This window comes from Pongo pygmaeus, chromosome 2 (genome assembly GCF_028885625.2).
Source record: "Pongo pygmaeus isolate AG05252 chromosome 2, NHGRI_mPonPyg2-v2.0_pri, whole genome shotgun sequence".
Lineage (NCBI taxonomy): Eukaryota > Metazoa > Chordata > Mammalia > Primates > Hominidae > Pongo > Pongo pygmaeus.
In genome coordinates, this window is record NC_085930.1 from 88,807,809 (window position 1) to 88,833,038 (window position 25,230).

General features: G+C 39.0%; 1 protein-coding gene across 3 annotated transcripts in view; it reads left to right on the forward strand.

Moving 5' to 3' along the window:
* The window catches only part of ADAMTS9 (ADAM metallopeptidase with thrombospondin type 1 motif 9), a 172,007-nt gene that overhangs the window by 4,734 nt on the left and 142,043 nt on the right, over positions 1-25,230 (forward strand). For all 3 annotated transcript variants that reach the window (XM_063661878.1, XM_054483816.2, XM_054483817.2), the window contains exons 3-4: positions 1,962-2,124; positions 24,497-24,786. In XM_063661878.1, the coding sequence (XP_063517948.1) occupies positions 1,962-2,124; positions 24,497-24,786 (453 nt within the window). The remainder of the gene's footprint in view (positions 1-1,961; positions 2,125-24,496; positions 24,787-25,230) is intronic.

Consider the following 25,230-nt stretch of genomic DNA (forward strand, 5'->3'; position numbering starts at 1 on the left):
GCTTCTGTACCATTGAAGGGGAATTTGGGCCCAATCACTTCCTCCTTCTGTGTCTTGGTTTCCCCATTTACCAATCAAAGGTGGCAAATCGTCACCAGCTGAGCTCCCTGGCTCTTTCCCAGGACTCATGTCTCTGATAGGCTTCACATGTTGTGATATGCTCTCTGATTTGTGCTCAGAGAACACCAGAGTTGTGTATTGAACACAGGCAGAGAATAAATTTATTAAATCAGTGCTTCTCTGGCAACTAGCTACTCTGTCTCTTAGTCTGCCCACACCTGAGCTGCCCTTTTCTTAAACCAGGGGCTCATGAATCATGTGGAGAGCTTTTAAAACAAAAACCAAAAACATTCTAGATCCATCCCTAGAAATTCAGAATCTGTGAGTAGGGGGTAATGCCCTAAATCTAATTTAAAAACAAAAACAAAAAACCTTCCCAGGCAATTTTGAAGCTAGCTGTTTTGGGGAACCAATGTCTTAGCCTAGTGCTGCTCATACTTTATCATGCGTAAGAATACCCTGGGAGCTCATTAACATTTAAATTCTTGGGCCCTGCCCCTAGAGATTTTGATTCAGTAGACCAGATTTGGGGTGGAGCACAATTATTTGAATTTCTAATAAGCTCCTGGATGATGCTGATGCGGATTCAGCTGCTGATGTTCAGGGAGTCATTTCTCCTGTGTCAATGGAAGGATGCAAGGCATCAGATTTTTTTTCCAGCATGGGAAATGGGAAAGTGGAGGAGAAGAGTGGAGCTTGATTTCTCCTCTTAAACACCACTCAGCAACTTGGCATGGGGAATTTTTCAGTGTTCTTGTAATTTTTAGTTTGGGTGGTTCAATCTTGAGGTATCATTTATCATTTGTAAAAACTTGTGTATGTGGGGTGAAAAGGAGCAAAAATGACTTGCAAGGTGCTTAGAATGATTAGTAAGAGCAAATTTTATCCTAATGGTTAGAGGCTAACACTGGCAACACCAAAAACCGTTCATGAGTTCTAAGCCTTTGCAAGGTGTCAGGCATTTTGCTAAGCACTTAATTATTATTATCTAATTTAATCTGCACAGTAACTCTTTACATTAAGTATCTTTATCCCCAGCTGATGAATAAGGAAGCTTAAGCTCAGAGTGGTTAAGGAACTTGCCCAAGGTGAATGGGTAGGTGGTGGTGCTGAAATTGGAACCTAGGGCAATCTGGCTTCAAAGCCTTGCAGGACATCACTCCCCTATTTTGCAAAGGAAAGGGTTGGTGAGAGGATCATGTGCCAGCATTACAGGTGATACCACCTTGAATGCATTGTGGCCAACATATGCCTCTTGAATTTGAATCAATGGGAAGACTTCAGTAGGCCAGCTTTTCCTGCTGGAGTGCATACTTGTCCCTAAATTTCCAGGCTCTCTAAGTTTCCAAGACTCTTTTGACAGCCTGTAGGAATGATTGGAACTTGACCTCTAAGGAAGTATTTCTTAGAGACAGATTTGGATAGCAGGTACAATCATCTGGAGTCAAATCAAGAATAAGTTACTGATATGACACTTTGGGAGGCTGAGCCAGGAGTTCAAGACCAGCCTGGGCAACATATTGAGACCCCATCTCTACGAAAAGTAAAAAATTTAGCTGGGCGTGATGGCATGCACCTATAATCTCAGCTACTCAGGAGGCTGAGGTGGGGGGGGGTTGCTTGAACCCAGGAGTTTAAGGCTGGGTGAGAGAGCGAGACCCTATCTCTAAAATAATAAGAATAGTAAATAATAAATAATTTTTAGAAAATGTACTGATATGACAGAGAGTGGAAATAGACCACTTCTCCGCATATGTTGCAGCATTTTCAGTTGAAACAACCCTCCTGAAAAAGAGATTGGGTAAAATGACGCCATCTCTACTTGAAAATGTTCTTTTGGTTTTTTTCCTCCCAATGACTGAGTTATGTTAAATCAACCTCCTATCTCTCTTCATTTGCAGCTGGGCACATTCCGGTCTCATGATGGGGATTATTTTATTGAACCACTACAGTCCATGGATGAACAAGAAGATGAAGAGGAACAAAACAAACCCCACATCATTTATAGGCGCAGCGCCCCCCAGAGAGAGCCCTCAACAGGAAGGCATGCATGTGACACCTCAGGTATTTGCTTCTTGCTTAAGCGGAGAGCCCAGCTCTTTGAGATGGGTAAATTGCTATACTACAGAGATGTAGCTCTCTTTAAGTCTAAAAAGTGCAACCATATGCATTATTGTTTATTCAGTCCTCAGATGAGGTAGGGATACATACCCCACTGTACAGATGTGGAGACTAAGGAGAGGTTTAGTACCTTGTCTAAGGTGCACAGCTAAGAAGTTATAAAGTCAGGGTTTGAACTCAAAGCAGTGACTCCATGCCCTCTATGGGCAGAGCCGCCTTTTCTGTAGAAGTTGCTGATTTTTAGGCTTAACCTTGAGTAATATTCAGGTCATGATAGTAGCACCCTCAGTCACCAAAGGCATGTATTTTTTTTTTTGGCATCTTCTGTTCATTTGGGTATTTTTTGTTTGTTTCACCATGTAGGGTTACAGAAATGTCTTATAAATGGAAGTCACGAAAACATATATGTGTTTGTTGAATGTTTCCTATAAACTTCAGATTTGCTCATGTTCTGTGACTTAAGGAACTGTAGGAAGGTACCTGTACGTTATGCTGTGCGGTACCAATCAACCAGTCAAATCCTGTGTGCCCACTGCTAGTCTCCTTCCATCCTGGCCAGATTCTTTGAGGTTTTGCGTTGATGTGTTTGGCCATTGTCACGGATATGTCATTCTGGGCACCCTGGAAAGCTTCTGTCTGTGTTTCTTCGTCTGCAGTCTTGTAGCAACACTTCACTGCCTCAGAAGCCTGGTTACTTTCTGCCTGATGATAGGTTATCCTATGAAATAATTCCTCAATTTGGTCCTGTGGCTTAGGATGTTCGTGAAAATACTTAAAAAAAAATTCTTGGACTTCCTGTCTCTAAAACTTTATCTTTCGTTCTATTCTTTATTTTTAAAATTGCTTCTCCAAATTAAATAGCATCTCAGGGTCTTTCTGGTATCTCCAAACAAGGCCTAAATTCAAGACCACCAGGGAGTTTCCTCAAATGCTCCCCAGAGGATCATTTACTTCATCTTATACCTGTACCAGGTTGTTCACTGGGATAGCACGTGGTGTCCTATTCTCTCCTGGAATTATTATTTCTAAAGTGAATCCTTTAATCAAAGATAACATTGACCATTTATAACCTACAAGTAGCCAAATTTAAGGGTGTAACATTGTAGGTCTTTTGGCTTTATCCCATCCAGTTCTGTGTTCTTACCACCATAACAAGATGGAATATAACTAAAGCATTCTGTCAGACTCTAAAGAGCCAAGGGATATGAGGAGTAGAGGGGCAAGTATACTTAGATACATCAAAAACAGTAGTTTCAGCAGCAGGTATAGAGTCAAGACTGCCAGCCACCAGCAAGTTTAATGGACAGGACATCTATCACAGTTTTGACTGTGCTAGTAAGACCATTGACCTAAACTTCTTGACTTCCCAAATCTATATTAGCAAGTACACATTTTAGACATGTGTATAAATGTAAACATAACATGAAATGTATACATAACATACAGAAATGAAATTTGCAATTCCCCTCCTTCCATCTTATTAGTATATATTTAGAAGACACTGAAATATTTTTTTCACTGATGAATTTATTGACCAATGACACTTCATGATATTCTTCTCCCCTAAAGCGGCTACAGGTCAACATTTTTAAAAATGACTATTTATTATTGTTTTATTCTGTACATGCATTATGCAAAGCACTGTACCTGCACCACCTTGCTTAATCCTTATCACAAACCTATGAGGTAGTTACCATTCCTAACTCCGTTGTATAATACCTGGAAAAGGAGCTGAGATTTACAGAGATGAAGTAGTTTGCCCAAGATCTCACAGCTAGTCCACAATGATGACCCATGTTTCTCTGTCTTATTCCGTGACCCATTTTCTCTGTGCAGGAGTCTGTGTGGAAAAGAGAGAGGGGGCAGAAAGAGAAAGTCTTAATTAGTACTGTGATTCAAAAAAATCTTCAAGGTTCATTTTAAAATATTAATTATGCAAGTTAATGGACATTTGATTTCCTGGGCTGGAGGAAATGTCATTGTCAAATCCTGCTAAAAACACAAAGAAGAGTGAATCTTAAAAATGTCAAGCTCGAAGACAATGAAGATGCCTTAGTTAAAAAAAATAAAATAAAAGTCTATTTGGGTTCCAGTCGTTATTAAGGTTGGGGCCTTTAATTACCATCTTCCAAATCACAATGCCAGTACTTTCAGTTTTCCTCCTAGTGTTTGCTTGCTCCTGACCAATATGGCGTGCTGTTCCTTCATCCCATGTAATGAACCAGGAGCCCAGCTCTTCCAAAGGTTGCTGCGGGGCTGTGCCCCTCTGGTCTCTCTCTTCCAGCTACTTCTGCACCCCTTCCTTGAATTCAGATGCAGCTTCTCAGAACAGTTTAGAATATGGCACGATTCACCAGCAGGTATCAGAGGAATGGACCAACAGGTCAAGGACACCTCTGGAACCAGGTAGCCTTTGCACAGGGAGTGAAAGTAGGTTGAGGTGGGAGTAGTCCCTCTTGCCAGAGAGAAAAGGGGCTGCCTAGCAATAGCAATCCATTCAGATTCAGTGATTCATCTTCCCTCCCAACCCCCAATCAAGAGCAGTGGTTGGTAACCAAAAGTAACATTTAGAAGTACCCTGGGAGCCTCATACAAATGCAGATTCTTTAAAACAAAACAAAACAAACCCCTCTCCCAGGCAAATGTGATGAAGCAAGAATCAGTGGTTTTAATAGTGCTCCAAGTAATTCAGATGTTTAGCTAAATTTGAGAGTCACTGCTAAAGTTGGGTTTAAGGCAGTAGTCATTATCTGTCACTTGCTGTTGGCATTGCTGTGGACTTGACTTTCTACATCAGTGCTTTCCATGTCTCCTCTTCTCATAGGATGATAGGATATTGGAACTGGAGGAGTCCTTAGCAGTCTGGTCTAGGCCAACAATCTAATTCTGTGCAGATAAGGAAACTGAAGTTGCAGGATGTTACGATGCTTCCTCCCAGGAGTGATATCCTATATATTCAACACCAACTCATCCGAACTTTCCCTAGCCTTGGGAGAGAGGTCTCCTGCTGAGCTCGGTGTAACCCTTTAGTTACCAGATCATGGGAGTAGGAGCAGGGCAAGACACAATGACTGTGACACTTTCACATGCAGATGGAATATGTCTTGGTCATTTCTGAATCTTGAGGTATGCCTAATTTTCAAAAAAGGATTCTGAGATAACTTACGTTAAAAAGGGAAGCATAGAAGGAGTCTACTGCAATGAAAACTTTATGGGTCTATAAAGGAGTCTACAGCTCCGTTTCTTCATTCATGCGTGCATTTATTCAGTTAGCCATCAAGTCTTTATTGAGCAACTCCTCTGTGCCAGGAGGAGAAAACCAGGAACAGTTTTCTCCTGGTTTACAATTCCTGGTGAGTTGTATGACTTCAAGCACACTTTAGAATGTAAAGTAAGGATAACATGTACCTTTCAAGATTGAAGTTAGGGCTAAATGAGTATGAAATAATGAAAGCTCCCAGGACAGTGTTTATTTAGCATGTGGTAGACAATCACAGAATGATAGGTTTTTTTTAAGGTTCATGAAAATAGAAAACAAAACACCACAATGAGGAAAGGAAAACTCAAAATACTAAAATTCAAAGGTAATAGCCTAGTGCTTCTGGGTAATCATGAAGGGTTTAGGGGACTTGCCCAAGGTCACCCTGCCAGCTAGTAGCAAGGCTGAGGGTGCTTTCTGTCCCCTTGTTTCCTCTGTACCCAATGCAACATTTAAACATTCTCTTTCTTGCAAGTTTCTCTTGGCCCAGTGGCTGCCTTTCCTGATTGTCTCTGTTTTGTCATCACTGGTTATGTCTGTGTGTGTACATTTGGGCCATTTGGATGTCTCTGCATATATTTGTCTTTTCATCCTATTTGTGAGTTCTTTAGGGCTCATGATGGGAAGTGGGGTGTCTTCTCTCCCTATGACATGCCCTTGTGACTGCAGTGCCCTTTACATACTGGGTCCTCAGTAAAATTCACTCTGCTCACTGCCTGCTAGCCCCACACCAGGGGGACAAGCAAAAGGCCTATGGGAGCCCTTTGGAGAGTGGCTTGCTTTTATAAGACACTTCCTGCGGATCCTTCCCATTGCTTGTTTCCGGATGAAATCCCAAGCTCTGTTTCACAGACACTCTCTATTTGACCCTGAATTTTGCACAAGAGGATTTAGTGGTTCTTATCAGTGCTTCCCGGTAGGTGGGTGAGAGAAAGGCAGGGAAGAAGGCTGTTTTGTTTGCCTGGGCCTGGAAGGCAAGTGTTTTTCTCTAACTCAAACTTCTCCCTCACTTTCCCATCTCAGCAAGGCCAGGTGATTTTTGTTTCTTAAGGCATTTAAGAACTGTCTACTCTGTGACCCATCAATGCTGTGCCTAAGGAAATAGTCGGACAATTGTGTAAAGGTGTTTATGAATGAAATCCAGTACAGTGTTGTTTATTATAGCAAAAGACTGGAAACAGCCTAAGTGCCCTTTAGGAGGAAGACAGATCAATACATTATGGGGCAGGCATATAATGGATTCCTATGCAGCTGTTAAAAATGATGGCCTGAATTTATGTTACCAAACACAGAAATATATATTCAGTGAACAAGCAGGTGATAAACTAGTATGTTTGGTAGGATTTTTTTTTTTTTAATGATAAACTCTATTTGGGTACATGTGTGTAAACAGAATATCTGAAGTAAAGGCATGAAAATATTAACAGTGATTATTTATGGTTACTAGGAACATAGGCAGTCTTTACTTTTGATATTTTATATTCTTACATTTTGTGACTCCTATGCCATGTTTCTTTAATAGTTTCATAATCAGAAAATACAGATAAAATGAAATGGGGATAGTGGCATGGATTTATTTTGCTAGACCTATTGAACTTGTTACTGGAGACCAATAGCCAAGCCACATTTTGGTCTCTTAGGATCTTAGGACCTTAGAAGTGGAGATTATCGGTCCTTTATCTTCTTGGAACGAGGCAGTCTCAATAACCAGACAGATAAAAATCCTGCCTTGTGTCTACTTCTTTGGGACATCTGTGGCTGGTTAAAGTTGAATCTCCCATTCAACCCAGCTAAATTGCCTTATGCCTGTTGGACTGACCCTGGTATTATTAAGATTTAATCTCCATTAGGCACTGGGGACTCTGTTTATCACTCCCATTAGAAGGTACCATCACTTCCTGATTGGGATTTCCAGGCTGCAGTTACAAAGACTGGAAAACATAAGATGATAATGAAAGCCATCATCTGTTAGGCTCTTATGTGTATATGGGATCACTATGCTACACACTTGACACACATTATCATATGTAATACATTGGTCAGCATTGTAGGGTAGGTATTATTACCCCTATTTTACAGTTGAGAAAATTAGCTCAAAGAGGTTGAGAAACTTGTCCAAAAAGTCACACAGCCAGGAAGAAGAGAGTCTGAGCCTTAATCCAATCTGTTTCCAATGCGCTATACTGTGGGCCAAATTGCATAGAAAACACAAATGGAAACTGCTATCTAGAAACCCCTTTTTTGGTTTGTTTGGTTTTTTGAGACAGAATCTCACTCTGTTGCCCAGGCTGGAGTGCAGTGGTGCGATCATAGCTTACTATAGCCTTCAATTCCAGGGCTCAAGGGATCCTTCCACCTCAGCCTCCCAAGTAGCTAAAACTAAAGACATATGCCACCACACATGGCTAATTAAACAACAACAACAAAAAAAATTGTAGAGACAGGATCTCCCTGGGATTACAGGACTGAGCCATCATGCCTGGCCTACAAACCCCTTCTTAACTTCAGTTTTTGGAGCATCTTCTTTGACTACCATCTAATTTCCATTCCCTAGATGATACTAATAAGAGTTGACATTTGCTGAGCATGTATTATGTGGTAGCCTCTGTTCCAGGCACTTTACATGGATTACATATTTCAATTCTTACCGCAAACTCCATTTTGCAGATTGGAAAACTGAGACACAGAGAAGACCTTAATGTTGATTTGCCCGAGGTTATAAAGCTCATCAACATACCATTTTCTTCAGCCCTTATGTCCTGGTCTAGTTAGGGGATACTTTTTGGCCTCGGTATTGATTTGACTGCATTCATATATGAACTCTTTTTGCTGGCAGGAATTTTTAAATGCCTGTCTGGAATTTGATTTGATTTGAGGAAGGCTGCCTGGTGCCTGAAATTCCCACCAAGACTCTAATGACTCACAGAGGCCTTGTGTCTGTCGCCAGCAGGCCTCTGATGGAGTGTATGCTTGTTACACATTAACCTCTTGGATCCCATTAATAATTTGGCATAGATTAGCTGATTAGGTTAGCTGCCCTTCGAGTGGTACCCAAATGGAGTGAGAGACAGAGCTGGGGAGCAAACCCGTGAGGGGGCTTTTGGTAAAACATTCTGGGGCAGCCTGTGGGTTCCAGGCAGTGACGAAAGCTTTGGCTGACTTCAGAATCCTGCCTGGGCCCCAAGCAGGTCAATGGTTGGTGGCTAATTAGTGACTTACGCTAGGAACTTGTCTGCCTGCACTTTCGCCACACACTTTCTGCATTCTTAGACCCTTTCAGCCTTGTAAAGATCAAGAACAGGCAGCATTTAAGGAACTGTGTACTTGGCAATGTGGAAGCACATTATGATTATTTCATTTACTCCTGCAACAGTTCATGGGAGGAGGATGCTCTGATCATTCTCATCTTACAAATGAGAAAGCTGAACTCAGAGAGGTGAACAAAGTTGTCCACAGCATGCAGAAAGGGAAAAAGCTAGCACTGCAACTCAAGACTGATTATGAATTTTTAAAGACAGTTATTGCCATTTGGGATTTATGGTTTGAGCCTGATTTGCTTTCATTTTCCCCTTTTTGTTCTTCATCAGTGTTTATACATTTTTTTCTCCTTTTTATAGTCTTCAATGACTTTCTGTCTAATAAACAGTCAATATAAGCAATGACCTCTAAAATCCTTGGTAAATTATTAGAAAATCACTGTTTTAAATACATTCATTCTTTATTTCTTCAACTTGATCTACTGAATGGTACTTATAAAAATTCTGCTTTCCTTTTTTTAAAAAAAAAACTTTGGTATTAATAGAGCAGTATTCCAATAAAGTCATTAAGAGGTAGTAAAAAAGAAACTTCTAATACAGGAATTGTACCTTCTTTCATTTGTTCCCACCTATTCATTAAATTTTTTTTAAAATTATCATTTTGTTTTTAAAAAACATTTTATTATGAACATCTTCAAGCATACATAAAGGTAGAGACAATAATTAAATGAACCAGTATAAACACGATGAATCTTAATAATGACTAAGATTTTTCTACATTTGCTTATTTTTCTTTATGCTGAGTGTATTAAAGCAAACCCAAGATACCATCTCTAAATATTTCGTGATAAATCTTTGAAAAGTGGGGATCTTTTCCTAAGTAACTATAATATTATTAATATTTGATACATAATATGTATCAAGTAATATTATAAATAATGTTTCAGCAAAATTAACAATAATTCCTTAATATTGCCTACACAGTACCTATATTAAAATTTTTCTCATTGTCCCCAAAATGCCTTTTTACAATCATCAGTTAGATTGTGATCTAAACAAGGTCCACACATTGCAACTCATTGTTGTCTCTTAAGCAACTTTTCACTTTGTTGTCATCATTGCTATTGTTAAAATTGCTATTTTCATTCTAGTTTGAGATTTGCTGTGTATAGCCCCTTTTTCCCTTCCATTGCTCTTAGTCTTTGCTTCATCTTTATCATCATCAGGTCAGGCTGCAGTTGCAATGATTAGAAAAGCAAGGCCAGCCTCCAAGGCCAGAGCAGGTACCCAGAGCAAAGCCCCTGGGCCATTAAGCCACTTCTCCGAGTGATTTAATTGAAGGGAAAAGGCAGTATCTTTGGGAGGTTTTTTGACTCCTTGTCTGAAGTGCCTCGATAGCTCTCATTGTGATGTTCCTATCAATAGGAAGATCCTCAATTTACAGTGCTGTCATGCGTAGGGTGTGTGTGACCCATGCATTCTTGTTAGGTAATTTTGTGAACATCACAGAGTGCACTGACACAAACCTAGATGGGATAGCCTACCACACACCTAGGCTAGGTGGTACATAGCCTATTGCTCCTAGGCTACAGACCTGTACAGTATGTGACTGTACTGAATACTGTAGGCAATTGTAATGTGATGTTAAGTATCTGTGTATCTAAACACAGAAAAGGTACAGTTAAAAATTTAGTATTACGATCTTAGGAGACCACTGTCATATCTGCATTCCATCATGGACTGAAATATTAAACCACCTTTTCTATCCTTAAAGGGTCTCCCTCACCTGTGTTTTGAAGCCCAGAAGGGCCAGTTTGCAATTAGGAATGTAAGGTGGCAAGTTAGGTTTGTACCTGAGATTAGGACTCATTGACATATGAGATATGCGTATTCCCCAAAACCTTTTTTGTTGTTGCTGTTTTGAGAGTTCTTGCTCTGTTGCCCAGTCTGGAGTGCAGTGGCGTGATCTTGACCCACTGCAACCTCCACCTTCCAGGTTCAAGCTATTCTTGTGCCTCAGCCTCCCAAGCAGCTGAGATTACAGGTGTGCACCACCACACCCAGCTAATTTGTATATTTTTAGTAGAGACAGGTTTTTGCCATGTTGGCCAGGCTTGTCTCAAACTCCTGGCCTCAAGTAGTTCATCTGCTGTGGCCTCCCAAAATGCTGGGATTAACAGGCGTGAGCCACCACACTTGGCCCCCAAAACTTTTTAATTAAGCTTCTGGATCCAAAGACAGCCAGAAGAGCTGCCTGCTTTACACCTTCTGTGCCATCTCAGGACCTTTCTCTGTTTCTTGCTAATCATATTTTAGGGATTCCTGACACTTTGCTTTAGAAACCCATTCCCTGCTGAAGAAAAGGGGTGCTACAAGGGTGAATACTTGATAACGTGTTCACCTTCATAGGAATCATCTGAAACTGGCTAAGATGCACATCTTTCTTTAGAAGGGACTTCAGAATCGGCAGAAGGCTCTGGAAGAGGGCCATCTAGCTGACAGAGGCAGGAGGATTTTGGTGTTAACCTGAGAACCCTTCAGACCTTTCACTTGAGTGGGCTGTCTTTTTAAAGTAACACATGGCAAAGTTTCTTGAGTTTCTTCATATGAGGGGATAAGCCCACTTTGGTTAATAAAGTGCTATTTTATCATGCATTGAGGTTTAACATTTGCACCTTTGTATCTGCCAAAGATGGTTTCTTTATGATAATTGTATCATAAAAGAGTCTTTATTATAGCCATTTACGGCTGTGTTTTCTCATTTGACTTTTTACCTCTGGACCAGATATCTGCATGGATGTTCTGTGCATCCATGAATATCACAAAATCTGAATTAATAATAATCTGAATATCACAAAAAGAGCATGGGTAAATGCAAGATCTGATGCGGTATGCACATGTGACTGAGTAGTGGGCTTTGAGAAGGAGCAAAGTCAAACGTGAGGCAAATGTTGGCACAAGTCTTCCTTTTTATTGATTCCCAATTCTTATATGACATTAGAATTAGAATGAGTGTTAAAAATGCAGTTGCTGTGTGGAAAAAGTTCAAGTTAATGTGATTGGCTGGAGAATTTTTCTGCTAATTTTTTTTTATTTTTTGACAAATCTTTTTTTTTTCCATTCGTGTTTCCTAGTGTTTTCCTTCCATTTTTCCATTAATGTATAATTTACATGCCGTAACACGTACCCTTCCTAGCGTACAGTTCTGCAGGTTTTGGCAAATGTGTACAGTCATAGAACCATCATGATAATCAAGTTATAGAACAGTTTTTGGTGTCCTTTGTAATCAGCCCCTCTCCCCACCCTTGTTTTCTGTCTCTATATTTTTGCCTTTTGCAGAATATATAAATAATCGCTAAGCACAGTGTGTTTGAGGTTCATCCACATTGTTGCCTGTATCAGTAATTCATCCTTTTTTATTGGTGAGCAGTATTCCATTGAATGGATATATCACCATTTCTTTAACCATTACCCACTTGAGCGACAGTTTTTGACCATTACAAATAAAGCCACTATAAACATTTGCATACAGATTTTTGTGTGAACATAAGTTTCCACTTCATTTGGACAAATACCTAGGCATAAGATTACTGGCTTGTGTGGTTATTGTATGTTTCACCCTATTAGAAACTGCTAGTATATTTTTCAAAGTGGTCGTGCCATTTTGTAGCTCCACCTGCAGGGTATGAAAGTTCCAGTTCCTCTGCATCCTTTCCAGCACTTGGTATTGTCAACATTTTGTTGTTCTGCTTTTGTTTTTTAAAGTTTAGCTATTCTAATAGGGGTTTAGTGGAATTTCATTGTAGTTTTCATTTGCATTTACCTAAAGACTAATGATATTGAGTACTATTTCTTCACGTGCATATTTGCTATCCATGTATCTTCTTTGGTGAAGTGTCTGTTCAAATCTTTCAGCCATTTTTTAAAACTTAGAATATTTGCTTTCTTATTACTGAAGTCTGAAAGTTCTTTATTCTGTATATAAGTCCTTTGTCAGATATAGTTTGCAAATATTGTCTCCCAGATTGTGGCTTTTCTTTCAAAAAGTCTCTTAATTTGTAAATGCTTATTTCACACATAGCTTCTTTATTTTATCGCCAATACTTCATGCACCGTAGATTTCATGCAGTCCCAGAACTACACAGCAAGAAAGTATAGTGGAGCATGCAGTATAGAGCTTGTCCAAAAAATGGAATAGGAGAGGTTTATTTGGGATTTATTATTCAAAGCCATGGTCTAGGCCAAGAGAAAAGGCAGTTGTCATTTTTATTGCTCATCTGTATCCAGAAACACAACTCTCCATGTCCAACCACTGTACTTTTTGATGGGAATGTGTTGTCTTAGCTCATGGGTGAAAACAGGTCCAGAGGAGCCTCTGCATAGGTAAGAATGCAACTGTGTTGTTTTGCATGTATGTTGCATGTGTGTATGTGCATGCAGACAGGAGAAAAAGAGAGAGCTAGAGGGACAATGAGACAGAGGCAGAGGTAGAAGAGTTTGGTATTAATAGTATGAGATTCAGCCCTAATGACCACATGCCCTGCTGCTGAAGAGGGATAGAAGATATAACTCCCTAAATCCTGAAAGTTTCCATTCTGTGCTTTGTGGACAATTTAAATGCTTTTCCAGCTGTATCTTTGATTGTATACTTTTTTTTCTTTCAAGCCAGTTTCCTAATTCTCACACTTCATGTTATTTCATTGTAACAAGTCAGATTAGAGAAAATAGAAGTGGTTTTTCAGAAACTATTATCTGTTTTAGCAAGTCCGAAATAAAATTTTCCCACTGAGTAATGGAGATGTGTAGACTGTACTCCCCTTAATATAATTTAACATCAGCAAAAGTCCACTCCTTTTGTGTTGGTCTCTCTCTTTTGGAGTTATTCTGTCTTATTCTACGCTGCCGCCCTGCCGACTGTTTCTTCCATACTCTTTCTGAGAGTGACAGTGGCTCAGAGGGAATCTCTGTTGGCTTTTGCCCCTTTGGAAACTCAGGACTTCATTTTTAATCATTATTCACTCTTATCTTATAAAATATAAGAATTCATGAATTTTTAATACTGGAGGAAACTTTAGAGAGAACTTCTATTCCAGGCCTTCTCTTTATGGATAAGAGGATCAAGGCCCAGAACTTCGAAGGGACTCCTAATCTTGGAGCTAGAACGAATGGCAAAATTGAACACAGGCCTCTTACTTCCCAGTCCTGTGTTCTTCCAGGCTGTGACACAAGGAAAAGCTGCAGATGGTGCCTGGAAAGGGGATGTTCAAAAGTATGACTCAAATGAGCTTTGGGAAGTGCCATTGTATTTATTTTAAGTGTGGGAATAATTAAGAATGAACTGGTGAGACTGTTCAAGAAGTTGTCTCAAGCTTATAGAGAAAGATAGAAAGCTTTTAGTTCATTTAAGGGATTAAGTTGTCACATTGAGAGCTGAGTGTACAGCAACCAAATATGATTTTAAAATAAATAAACCAATGAAGCCTTTTGGGAGCTGGGCCAGGGTATTGGGGAAGGTGGCCTGTGGCTGGGGAGGAAGACCAGTAAGGTTCACTGGTCATTGGAGTACAGCATGCCCCTGTGGTCACTCACTTGCATGGTCATGGAACATGGACATTGTGATGCGAAAGGGTTTCAGTTGCAGGCCTTATAAACCAGTCTTCAGTGCCTGTAAACTAGGAGACCTGTGTATCAAAAGAATGTGGGAGATACACTCCCTACGAGTTGCTTAGATGCCTTTTTAAAGAGCTCCAGCCCAACTGCGCTTTAATCTCTGATATGAGAATGATACCTAGACCCACCACAGGCACCACATTCAGCTTCAGGGCCACCCACGAGCTGTAGTGAAATGTCAGATAGCAGGCAGATCCCAGCAGCAGGCTTGGGAGCCACTTCGTTCCAGCAGCCTTAACCTGCTGCTCATTCTAAGTAATGAGTCAGCACAGCACGTGCCACCAGAGTACTTCCTACCCACCAGGCCCTGTTCCGACACTTTATGTGGACTAAGTCATTTCACCCTCGCTACTGCCCTATTAGGCATGAACTGTCATTATTCCCTTTTCACAGATGAGGAAACTGAGGCACAGAGGGCTGACGTGACTCACCAGAGGTCACACAGATTGAATGCAGAGCAGCTTGGATTCACACACGGGTCTCTCTGATTCCTGAGCTCACACTCTTATCTCCCATAACACGCTGTCTCTGGTATCCACTCTGCAAACACTTCCTGCCTAGAATGCACCATCCTATACGGTCACCAGGAGGCCCTTGAGATGTGGCTAGTGTCACATGTTCAAATAATATTTTGCATAATTGGGTTCAATAGAATCTATTATTAAAATTAATTTCATCTGTTCCTTTTGACGTTAAAAAAATGTGGCTACTAGAAATTCTAACTTCCACTTGTGACTTGCCTTTTATTTCTACTGGAGAGTGCAAGCCTGGGAGATGCCAAGCCGTGGCACAAAGCAGCCTGAGAGGCAGCCATGGCAAGCGCACTGCAGCCAGAACGGGGTGGCTGTGGGCAGCTGGCACCCTGCCAGACAGAAAGGTCACTCTCCTGCTACTGCTAAGAGATGGAGTGAATCGAAACCAACATTTCCCAAAGAGTACTTTGCAGGATATTAATAGCAAAACTAAATAGTCTCTTAGTAAAATACAGGCCCTGGGATGTTCAGCGTCTTATACAACTTTAAATAGATACTTTAAATATTTTCCCAAGTTATTTCAAGTGTCCCTCAGTTTCCTCATTTCTGAAATGAAGGTAATAGTTCCTACCATATCGGGTTGCTTTGAGGAATAATCAAGTTAATCCATATGAAGTGCTTAGGAGAGTGCCTGACGCAGAGAAAAGCACTCAACAAACGTTGGCCAGTAGGATTATGGCCACTGTGATTATAGCCTACAGTCATTGTTGTTATCACACTTAGTTGAAGGAGCTACAGAATGGAGAATGAAAAGGACACAGAAGGGCTTTTAGGGGTAGTGCACCCAGCTCTCATGCCCAAGTCAGCAAATTTAACTCCCCAGGTAGCTAGAGGCACCCACCCCCTCAGAAGGTAGTGAGGGAACCCTCAGACACCTTCCACTGCCCACCACCGCCCCTTAAAAGCCAAGAAACTTCTCAGTTATTGCCTTCCACTCGCACGCCCTTCTCTCCCTGAGAGGGAAGCCCATCCACACATCCCACCTGCGTCTTGTTACAGTTCTAGTGATGGTGCTGTCCCCGTCACTTGCCTCTTAACTTGGCAAAGATCCCATAAGTTTGGCAATCATGCGATTCAACACATGTAAACTGGTTTCTTTCCTGCAAGACTTCTCAGGGCTCTTAAAATGCTAATGTGCATGGAGAAAGTTCCAGATGTGCATGCTGTGTTAAGTGTTTTGCAAAGTTAATTGATTTGTTTTTGGAACTGTCTTATGGGACTAATGTTCCATAAACCACTCTCATGGAAACATTGTTTATAAAGGTTCAGGCCAGCCCAAAGTGAGTCTTAGCCACAATCTCTTCTGCCACCACTCTTTGTATTTATTTACTGTCAGCACTATGCATGTAGCACTACTTGACGCTGGGCACATCACTTAAAAAAAATAATAATAAAACAAAAAAACAACAGCTCACACTATTGTTTGTTTGGTTGATTTTTGTTGAGACAGGGTATCCCTATGTTGCCCATGCTGGTCTTGAACTCCTAGCCTCAAGCATTCCTCCTGCCTTCACCTCCTAAATTTCTGGGACTACAGGAGGATCCACTGCACCCCATCAAAGATTCTTTCTAAAACAAAATTGTTTTGTTTGAGAATGTCAATATACTAATTTATAAAGAGCAGATGTTTTGCATGCTACAAGTAAAACAATACCACTAATAATTATTATTATGTTAAATATGTAATGGACCTGTCCTCTGTGTCATGCCCTGCTTTAAGGGCATTTTATGTATTATCTCTTTTAATCTCCACAGTTACTCTTTGCAGTATGCTGTTACTACCATCATTTTACAAATGAGGAAACTGAGGCTTTAAAGCAGGAAATGACACAAGAAAGGGCAACTAGAGTAGCTTTAGGGGAGGAATGGGAACCAGGGTTGGCCTGGCTCCAGAATCCAAGTGGAAAACCACAGATGATTCCTGTGCAGACTTCCTTCTCTCTGTCAAGCTTGGGTGGAGCAGAAAGGGGTCTCGCCTTGCTCCTGAATCCTCCCTTTGGTCCTGTGCTCTGTGAAGTCACAAGGTAGCCCAGCGCCTTGAGGAAATTCAGTTAAATTTTGATAAACCTTACAAAATACAGAGCAATAATTAACTTCCCAACTGTTAATGTTAACATTCAGATCTCCTTGGCCCAACCCCATTTGGTGGGAAACACTTCAGTGAGTAACCACTGAATAACGAGGCCTGGCTGGCATTTGCTGAAATAATCCCAGTTATTTAGTAACATACTGTGCATTTTATTGTATTGCAATGTGAAATGAAGCTCATTTAAAACATTTTTACCAATAAATCAGCAGATGTTAAAGTTTTTTGCTGTGAGGTTTTTTAAAATAAGGATACTATCTTAAATTTTTATAATCCTTTTTTTAAAAGATTGGACCCACGTTTTATTCTTGTTTTGTCATTGCTGTTGTTTATTTCAACTTATCTAGCCCAGTACTTGGCAAAAAATCGATGTTCCAGGAGTGAATTTTTAAAAAATTTAACTTACAATTTATAAGAAATTCTCTATATGCTTTCTTATTTAATTCTCAAAATAGCCATAAGATGGAAGCAAGTATTTATATGCCCATTTAAAGGTCAGGAAACTGAGGCCCAGAGAAGTGACTCAGAAAAGATCCTTCATATGGGATAGTAGGGTGAAGACCAGCCCTCACCTCAGCACTTCTGGTTTTGTAGTTCCTCCTCTTTTCACAGTATTAAAAAGTTGGATGTCAGAAATGCAGTCAGGCACACTCTGTGCTGATTTGCCCCACTAGGAGTATATAGCTCATGGCTTTGAAATTGTTATTGTAAGCCAGAAAATTGTTTTTAAGCACACCTAGTCACTCTACCTTAAATGATTCCTTTTAGTTCCAACTCACTTTATGACTTTGTGACTGGCAAAAAAATAGAAAAATATGATAACGATATTTATTCATTCCTTCCTATGCACTAGGCACTGTGCTAGTACTTTGCATGCATGATCTCCAATAATTCCTCAAAGCCACTCTATGAAATAGGTACTGTTCTTACTCCACATTATAAGTGGGTGGACGGAGGGCGAGCAGGAGTCAGTTATTTGCCCAAGGTCAAATAGGACTTAAATCGGGCCTCACTCCCTTCATTGCATGAGTTCTTCAAACATTGGCTGTTTGTGGCAGTGTAAGCGTGACTACTTCCCTTTTGTGAGCATCGACGCCAAAGTAGTTGCAAAAGCCAATATTAACTCATGTCCTTGTAATAAAATGTTAGAAGTGTAATACCTATGATGTGGCAATAGGAAACACAGTTGCCAGTTAGAGATTTTTTAAACATGTCTAAATTTATTTAGATGCATATATGAGGATTCAGATTGCTAAGTATTACACTTTTCTTCTAATGCAAACATGCATTTACTACTTGGAGGCATCAATATGCTATTTTAGGATTTGAGCTAGGCCAGGTTCTTCATAAGCTATTTAATTAAGTAAACATGATTAATTTTTGAGGAACCCTCAAAGAAGAAGAAACATGAAAAAATGATGTCCTGTTTTGAAATGTCTTATTTGAACTTCAAGAAGAAGCAAGAAAATGGTGTAACCACTTTGGAAAACAATTTGGCAGTTCTTCAAAATGTTATACATAGAGTTACTGTATGAACTAGCAACTCTGCTGCTATGTATATACACAAGAAGAACAAAAGTATATTCACCCAAAACCTTGTACATGAATGTTCATAGCAGCAATGTTCTTATTCAATTGGGTTGAATGTCCACCCAAATGTCCACCAACTGATGAATGGATAAACATTATGTGGTATATCCACACAGTAGAATATTTAACAGTAACAAGTAATGGAATACTGATGCATGCTGCAACATAGACAAACCTTGAAAACATTGTGCTAAGTGAAAGAAGCCAGTTACAGAAGGCCACATATTGTATGACTACTTACATGACATATCAGAATAGGCAAATTCATAAATACAACAATATAGGTTAGTGATTGCCAGGGGCTGAGGAAAGGGGAGAATGGAATGGCTGCTAAGAGGTATGGGATTTCTCCTTGGGATTATGAAAATATTCTAAAGTTAGATGGTGGCCATGATTGTGGAACTCTATAAATATCCTGAAAACCACTGAACTTCATACTTTGAAAATTGTATGGTATATAATCTTAAACTATTATTAAAAATTAATCATAAATGTAAAACTACGTATGAGGAAAAAAAGAAGAGCAAGAATACACAGACCATTTTTACAGTGCTTTCCAGGACAGTGAAATTTTATTATGTAGCCCATTCTGATTAAACTGTAAGCAAAGTGACTTTGCAAATTCCTGAAACACTAGCCTCTATTCCTCCTTTAGCATTATACTAAAAGCTCACAAAAGAGAAATGTGGGTCACTTTCTGTTTATCCTAACAGTGTGTACTCCATTGGTGAAAACTATTCTGTTATTACAATTCTATTCAGAAGCAAGAGAGTTGAGTGGGTATATAAGATATAGTGTCTATTTTTAATGCTATTTTTAATGAGAAATTCAAAGTTGCTTGCTAAAATGGTTAATGTGATAGAAATTAGTTGGACTAATTAGGTGAATAAATATGATTCTAACTCATTAGGAGAAAAAGGTCAGATTGATAAAAGACTGAGGAGCATTCTGTTTTAGAAGATATTGCTTTTGATCCTGAAGAAATAATTTGGGTTTTACATTTTCATGCCACCTAGAGTGTGCTGAATTATTTCTTTGATACACAGATTACTTGTGGGTGAAATATCCTCCAGAAATATTACAATTACATGAGTTGTTTGCTGGTAGAAATTGTAGGCTTTTTCTGATTAATGCCTTCATTTCTTTGATTTTATTTATAAGTATACTTTGTTTCCAATTATGGCCTTAATTCATCTGCAGGTTTTCTTGTGCCCAAGTCCTCTCTGATGATTCTGATAATACATTTGTTTTTCCCCTTAGCGGTCAAAAAAAAAGAATTCCATACAACATTTCCTGAGTGTTGTTCTCACTGCTGGACTCTTTTCTAAGTAAATCCAATAAATAAAATCATGATATTTACAGAAAACATTAAGGATTATTTACTTTTCACAAACTTAGTGATATAGTTTCTCTTTTTTAAACAGCTTTATTGAAGCATAAGTCTCATACATATTATTCACCCATTTAAACTGTACGATTTAATGATTCTTTGGTATATCCACAGATATGTTTAATCATCATTTCAGTCAATTTTAGGATATTTTTATCACTTGAGAAAAAGAATCTGTACTTTTTAGCTAACCACACTCCAATCTCCCCACTGCATCTCTATCCAAATTGCTTGAGACTAGAATTCTTTCAGATTTTGTATTTTTTTTATTTTAGGATGCTTGCATATACACAGTGAGATATCTTGAATGTAGGACCCAAGTCTAAACATATATCTTTCATATACACCTCATACACATAGGCTGAAGGCAATTTTATTCAATAGTTTTATTAATTGTGGGCATGAAATAAAGTTTGTGTTAAATACTTATGTGTGGAATTTTCTACTTGGTGGTGTCATGTCAGCATTAAAAAGTTTTGAATTTTGGAGCATTTTGAATTTGGGGTTTTCAGATAAGGGATGTCCAACTTGTACTACTCTACTTTCTGTCTCTGTAGATTTCTCGGTTTTAGATATTTCCTATGACTGGAGTCCTTTGATGTGTGGTCTTTTGTGACTGGCTTCTTTAACTTTCCTGGTAGAATAAAGTCCATCAAAGTGTTTTATAATGATAAAAAAGTCAATTTATAAGGAAGATATAATAATTGTAAACATGTATGCCCCTGATAACAGAACACCAAAATACATGAAGCAAAAACTGACAGAAATGGCGGGAGAAATAGACAATTCAACAATAATAATTGGAAACTTCAGCACCCCACTTTCAATAATGGATAGAGCAGCCAGGCAGGAGATTGACAAGGAAGTAGAAAAGTTGCCCAACACTGTAAACCAACTACTAAGAGATATCTATTGGACACGTTACCCCACAAACAGCAGAGTATTCTGAAGTGAACATGAAACATTCTCTAGCACACACCAGATGCAAGAATATAAAACAAATTTCAATACATTTAAGAGGATAAAAGTAATACAAAACATATTTGCTGATCACAATGTAACAAAATTAGAAATCAATTACAGACAAAAAATGAGAAGCTCAAAAGTATGTGGAAATTAAACAGCACACTCCTAAATGAACAATGATTCAAAGGAGAAAGCAGAAAATATTTTGAGATGAATGAAAATGAAGACTCAATATACCAAAACATGGGATGGTGCTAAAGCAGGGCTTAGAAGAAACTTTATAGCTGTAAATACTTCTATGAAGAAAGAAGAAAGGTCTCAAAGCAATAACCTAACCTTCTACTTTAAGACAACAGAAAGAAAAGAGCAAGTTAAAACTAAAGCAAGCAGAAGAAAAGAAATCGAGATTAGATCAGAAATCAACAAATGAGAAATAGAAAACTAATAGAGACTTTAAATCTTCTAAAATGTCTAACACTTTACTTACTGTAATAAATCAAATTATAATATTTACAGAAGACATTAAGCAAGGATTATTTTTTTTCACAGTATAAGTGACATACTTTCTTAATGTATTAAAAAAATTCAATTTTCAACATAGCTTCCATACACCTGTTGTAAAAAGCAAAAATCTTCGTGAAAATATCCACCAGGCACTGTCTTTTTCCCAATTCATATTTACTTTGGAAGATGTTCACCAAATCGTGAGCTCATTTCAAACCGTAGCTGTTGAGAAAGCTCACCTAATCGAAAGAGCACAGTTTCGGGAACTGAGCAAATCTACAACTGATTCCTTGTACCTCCACTTCCTGCAATGTGACTTTGAATAAGTTGCTAATTTCTTTGAGACTTATTTTCCTCATTGGAAAAATAGAGGTAATTTTCTCGCTTTGAAAGGAGTAAGATAACATACATAAAAGAGCCGAATTCAATGCCTGGTACATAGTAAGTACTTGATTAATATCTAGTCTACATTCATTTGATGATTTAACAATTGATTTGGTCCTGGTATGCATATATTGAAAGCTCATATATGCATACAAATGCCAGTTGGTAGACATGCAATATCCATTGGCATTGGTATACATATATGAGTGTTCTTGAAAGAAAAACTAGAAGAAGAATCTAATGTTACATCTTATGTACCAGGTTTTTGGCTAGTGATGTTATCTATAACTGGACTGCATAAAATTTGTTAGACAGTTTGGACAGATTTTACTATAGTAGTCTTCCCTTATCCGTGGGGTATATGTTCCAAGATCCCCAGTGGATGCCTAAAACTACACATAGCACCGAACCTGATTGCCATCACCCAGTAAGTTTCTGTTCCTGTCTTCCAACCACAAATTTAATGCCTTTCCATCTTAAATAAACTGATTGTGCACTGTATCCGTAACTTTTGCAGTTTGAGGTGTGACAGCAAAACTAGCACCAGCTTCTTTTCATTCTTCACAATTTCACAGAGGGAAGATTTGTTCTTACCACAGACCTTAATAACCTCAGCATGCAACGTTTTTTTTTTCTTTGCTTATTAAGTTGAGAATTTTCACCTTTTTTGCTTAAAGGAAGCACTTTACAGCTTCTCTTTGGCTTAATCCGAATTACCAGCATCACTAGTCTTGCATTGTGAGGCTGTCATTAAGTAAAATAAGGATTCCTTAAACACAACACTGCAATACCTTGACAGTTGATCTGATCACCGGAATGGCTACTAGGTGACAAGGTGGGGTGTGTATACAGGGTAGATAGCTACCTTAAAGGATGATTTCCAGCCCCAGGCAGGATGGGGCAGGATAGTACCAGAGTCCATCACACTGCTCAGAATGGTATGCAATTTAAAGGTTATGAATTGTTTATTTCTGGAATTTTCCATTTAATATTTTAGGACTGAGGTGACTGCAGGTAACTGAAACCAAGGGAACCGAAACCATGAAAAAGAGGGGACCACTGTATTTTAATAATGACTAAAACACTCAGGCAAAATGCGCATCCTGACCTAAACTGATTCTTTTAGCAGTTGGTTATAATGGTCAAATATTTAGGCCCTTCTAATATGAAACCACTTACAATTTAACTGTTTTTAATTTTTATTTTTACCTTTGGTATTGATGTGACAAATTCTATTCCTTATGTGTTAGGTAAGCATACTTCTTCATTGTACAATTCTGTTGCCTATTTTAGACCACAAACTGGTGGCATTAAAGCATTAAAGCACATTTATGATCTGATTGTCAAGTTAACTGATTAAATTCCGTTTTTACTCAAAGTATATTTTGGCAGGCACTTTAATGCTTATTCTGTTTATTGCATAGTTGATGATGCAAAAATTCAGTATTTTCATCAGCAATATAAACTTCAAGCCAAGTTGGAAACTAGCGATTCTCAAAATTTCAGTGTTAATATCAGTCACCTGGGGATCTAGTTAAGTTTAGATTCAGGCCTGGGGTGGGGCCAAAAAATCTGCATTTTAACAAGCTTCTATTTGTCAATTTTGCTGGTCCATGGACCCTACTCTGAGCAGCAAGACTGTGGAGAACCCAAGAAGAGGCCTAGGCATGAGCTGGAAATGAGTGGAGCTAATCTGACATTATAAATCATGGTCCCAGCTGCCTGCCCAGACTCCTGGAGTTTAATTTATTTCCTTAACTGAGCCCTGGAGTAAGTTAATTAAAAATTCAGAGACATTGAATTGCTGTGATTTTATTCTTATATTTTAAGTATTGAAATGATCTAATAATGTAATAAAATACCTGGTTGTGCATTTTCTACAGTTCCTTTGTATCGTCTGTTAGCCTGTCCACCTCTCAGACCTCTTTGTATTAGAACTCATGGAATAGCACGAGTGATATATATGAAACATTTCCTTTTTTTTTGTTTGTTTGAGACAGAGTATCCCTTTGTCTCACCCAGGCTGGAGTGCAGTAGCGCGATCTAAGCTCACGTCAGGCTCTGCCTCCCAGGTTCAAGCAATTCTCGTGCGTCAGCCTCCTGAGTAGGTGGGATTATAGACGTGCACCACCATGCCTGGCTAATTTTTGTATTTTTGATAAGGACAGGGTTTCACCACGTCGGCCAGTCTGATCTCAAACTCCTGGCCTCATGAAATTCACCTGCCTCGGCCTCCCACAGTGCTGGGATTACAGGCATGAGCCACCGTGCCCAGCCTCCATTTAAGTGTTTTAAAGCTCTGTAGCTACATTACTGGCCCTTAATATATCTATGGCAAATAACAGTGAGCGTGAGATTCCTTGAATCAATCCCAGCAAAGCTTTTGTTAACAAATGAGTAAGAATCATATGCAATTGTTTCCCTTAAGCTCGGGCCTGATTTTCTAATACCGTAAATGAGCAAGTATGAAAGCTTCCCAGGGAAGCTAATCTCAAATCCTTAGTCACTTAGGTGAGAGTACAGATTGAGGTGCATCTGTAGAGTCCTCGGTATGGAGGACTTGTTTTTGTACGTAATTTGACCACAGAGGCATCAATTTAAAATGTGTCAAATTAAATTCTTAATATAAAATAGATGTGGCTTGAAATGTAATGCATACCATCTGATTTGTTACAGAACACAAAAATAGGCACCGTAAAGACAAGAAGAAAACCAGAGCAAGAAAATGGGGAGAAAGGATTAACCTGGCTGATGACATGGCAGCATTAAACAGCGGCTTAGCAACAGAGGCATTTTCTGCTTATGGTAATAAGACGGACAACACAAGAGAAAAGAGGACCCACAGAAGGACAAAACGTTTTTTATCCTATCCACGGTTTGTAGAAGTCTTGGTGGTGGCAGACAACAGAATGGTTTCATACCATGGAGAAAACCTTCAACACTATATTTTAACTTTAATGTCAATTGTAAGTACATTCAAACGAAGGTGATTTATGAGGTCTCTAAATGTGCCATTGGGGAATGGGTTTCTACTCAGTGCTTTGGAGGACCATTCAGAGCTGGCATTTCAGCCATTCAGGCAAGTGACTGAAGAGAACTTAAGGTTATTTGTTGGTTGCCTTTTTAAACTGACAACAGTGGTTATCAATATGGAGTGTTTATTCTGTGTTAGACAATGTGCTTCTTACTTAAAAGGTATAATTTTGAATCCTTCTGGCAACCTGCCAGGTGAGATTATCAATCATGCCCATTTTATAGATAAGAAAACTGAGTCTCAGAGGAGTTAGGTCACTTGCCCATGGTCAGGTAAAGCTCATACATCACTTGGACACTGCCTGTGGCCTTTAGCTTGTCCAGTTCCCAAAACCAAGGCTTTTTGCCTCACTTAGGAACTTTGTACAGCCAGTTGT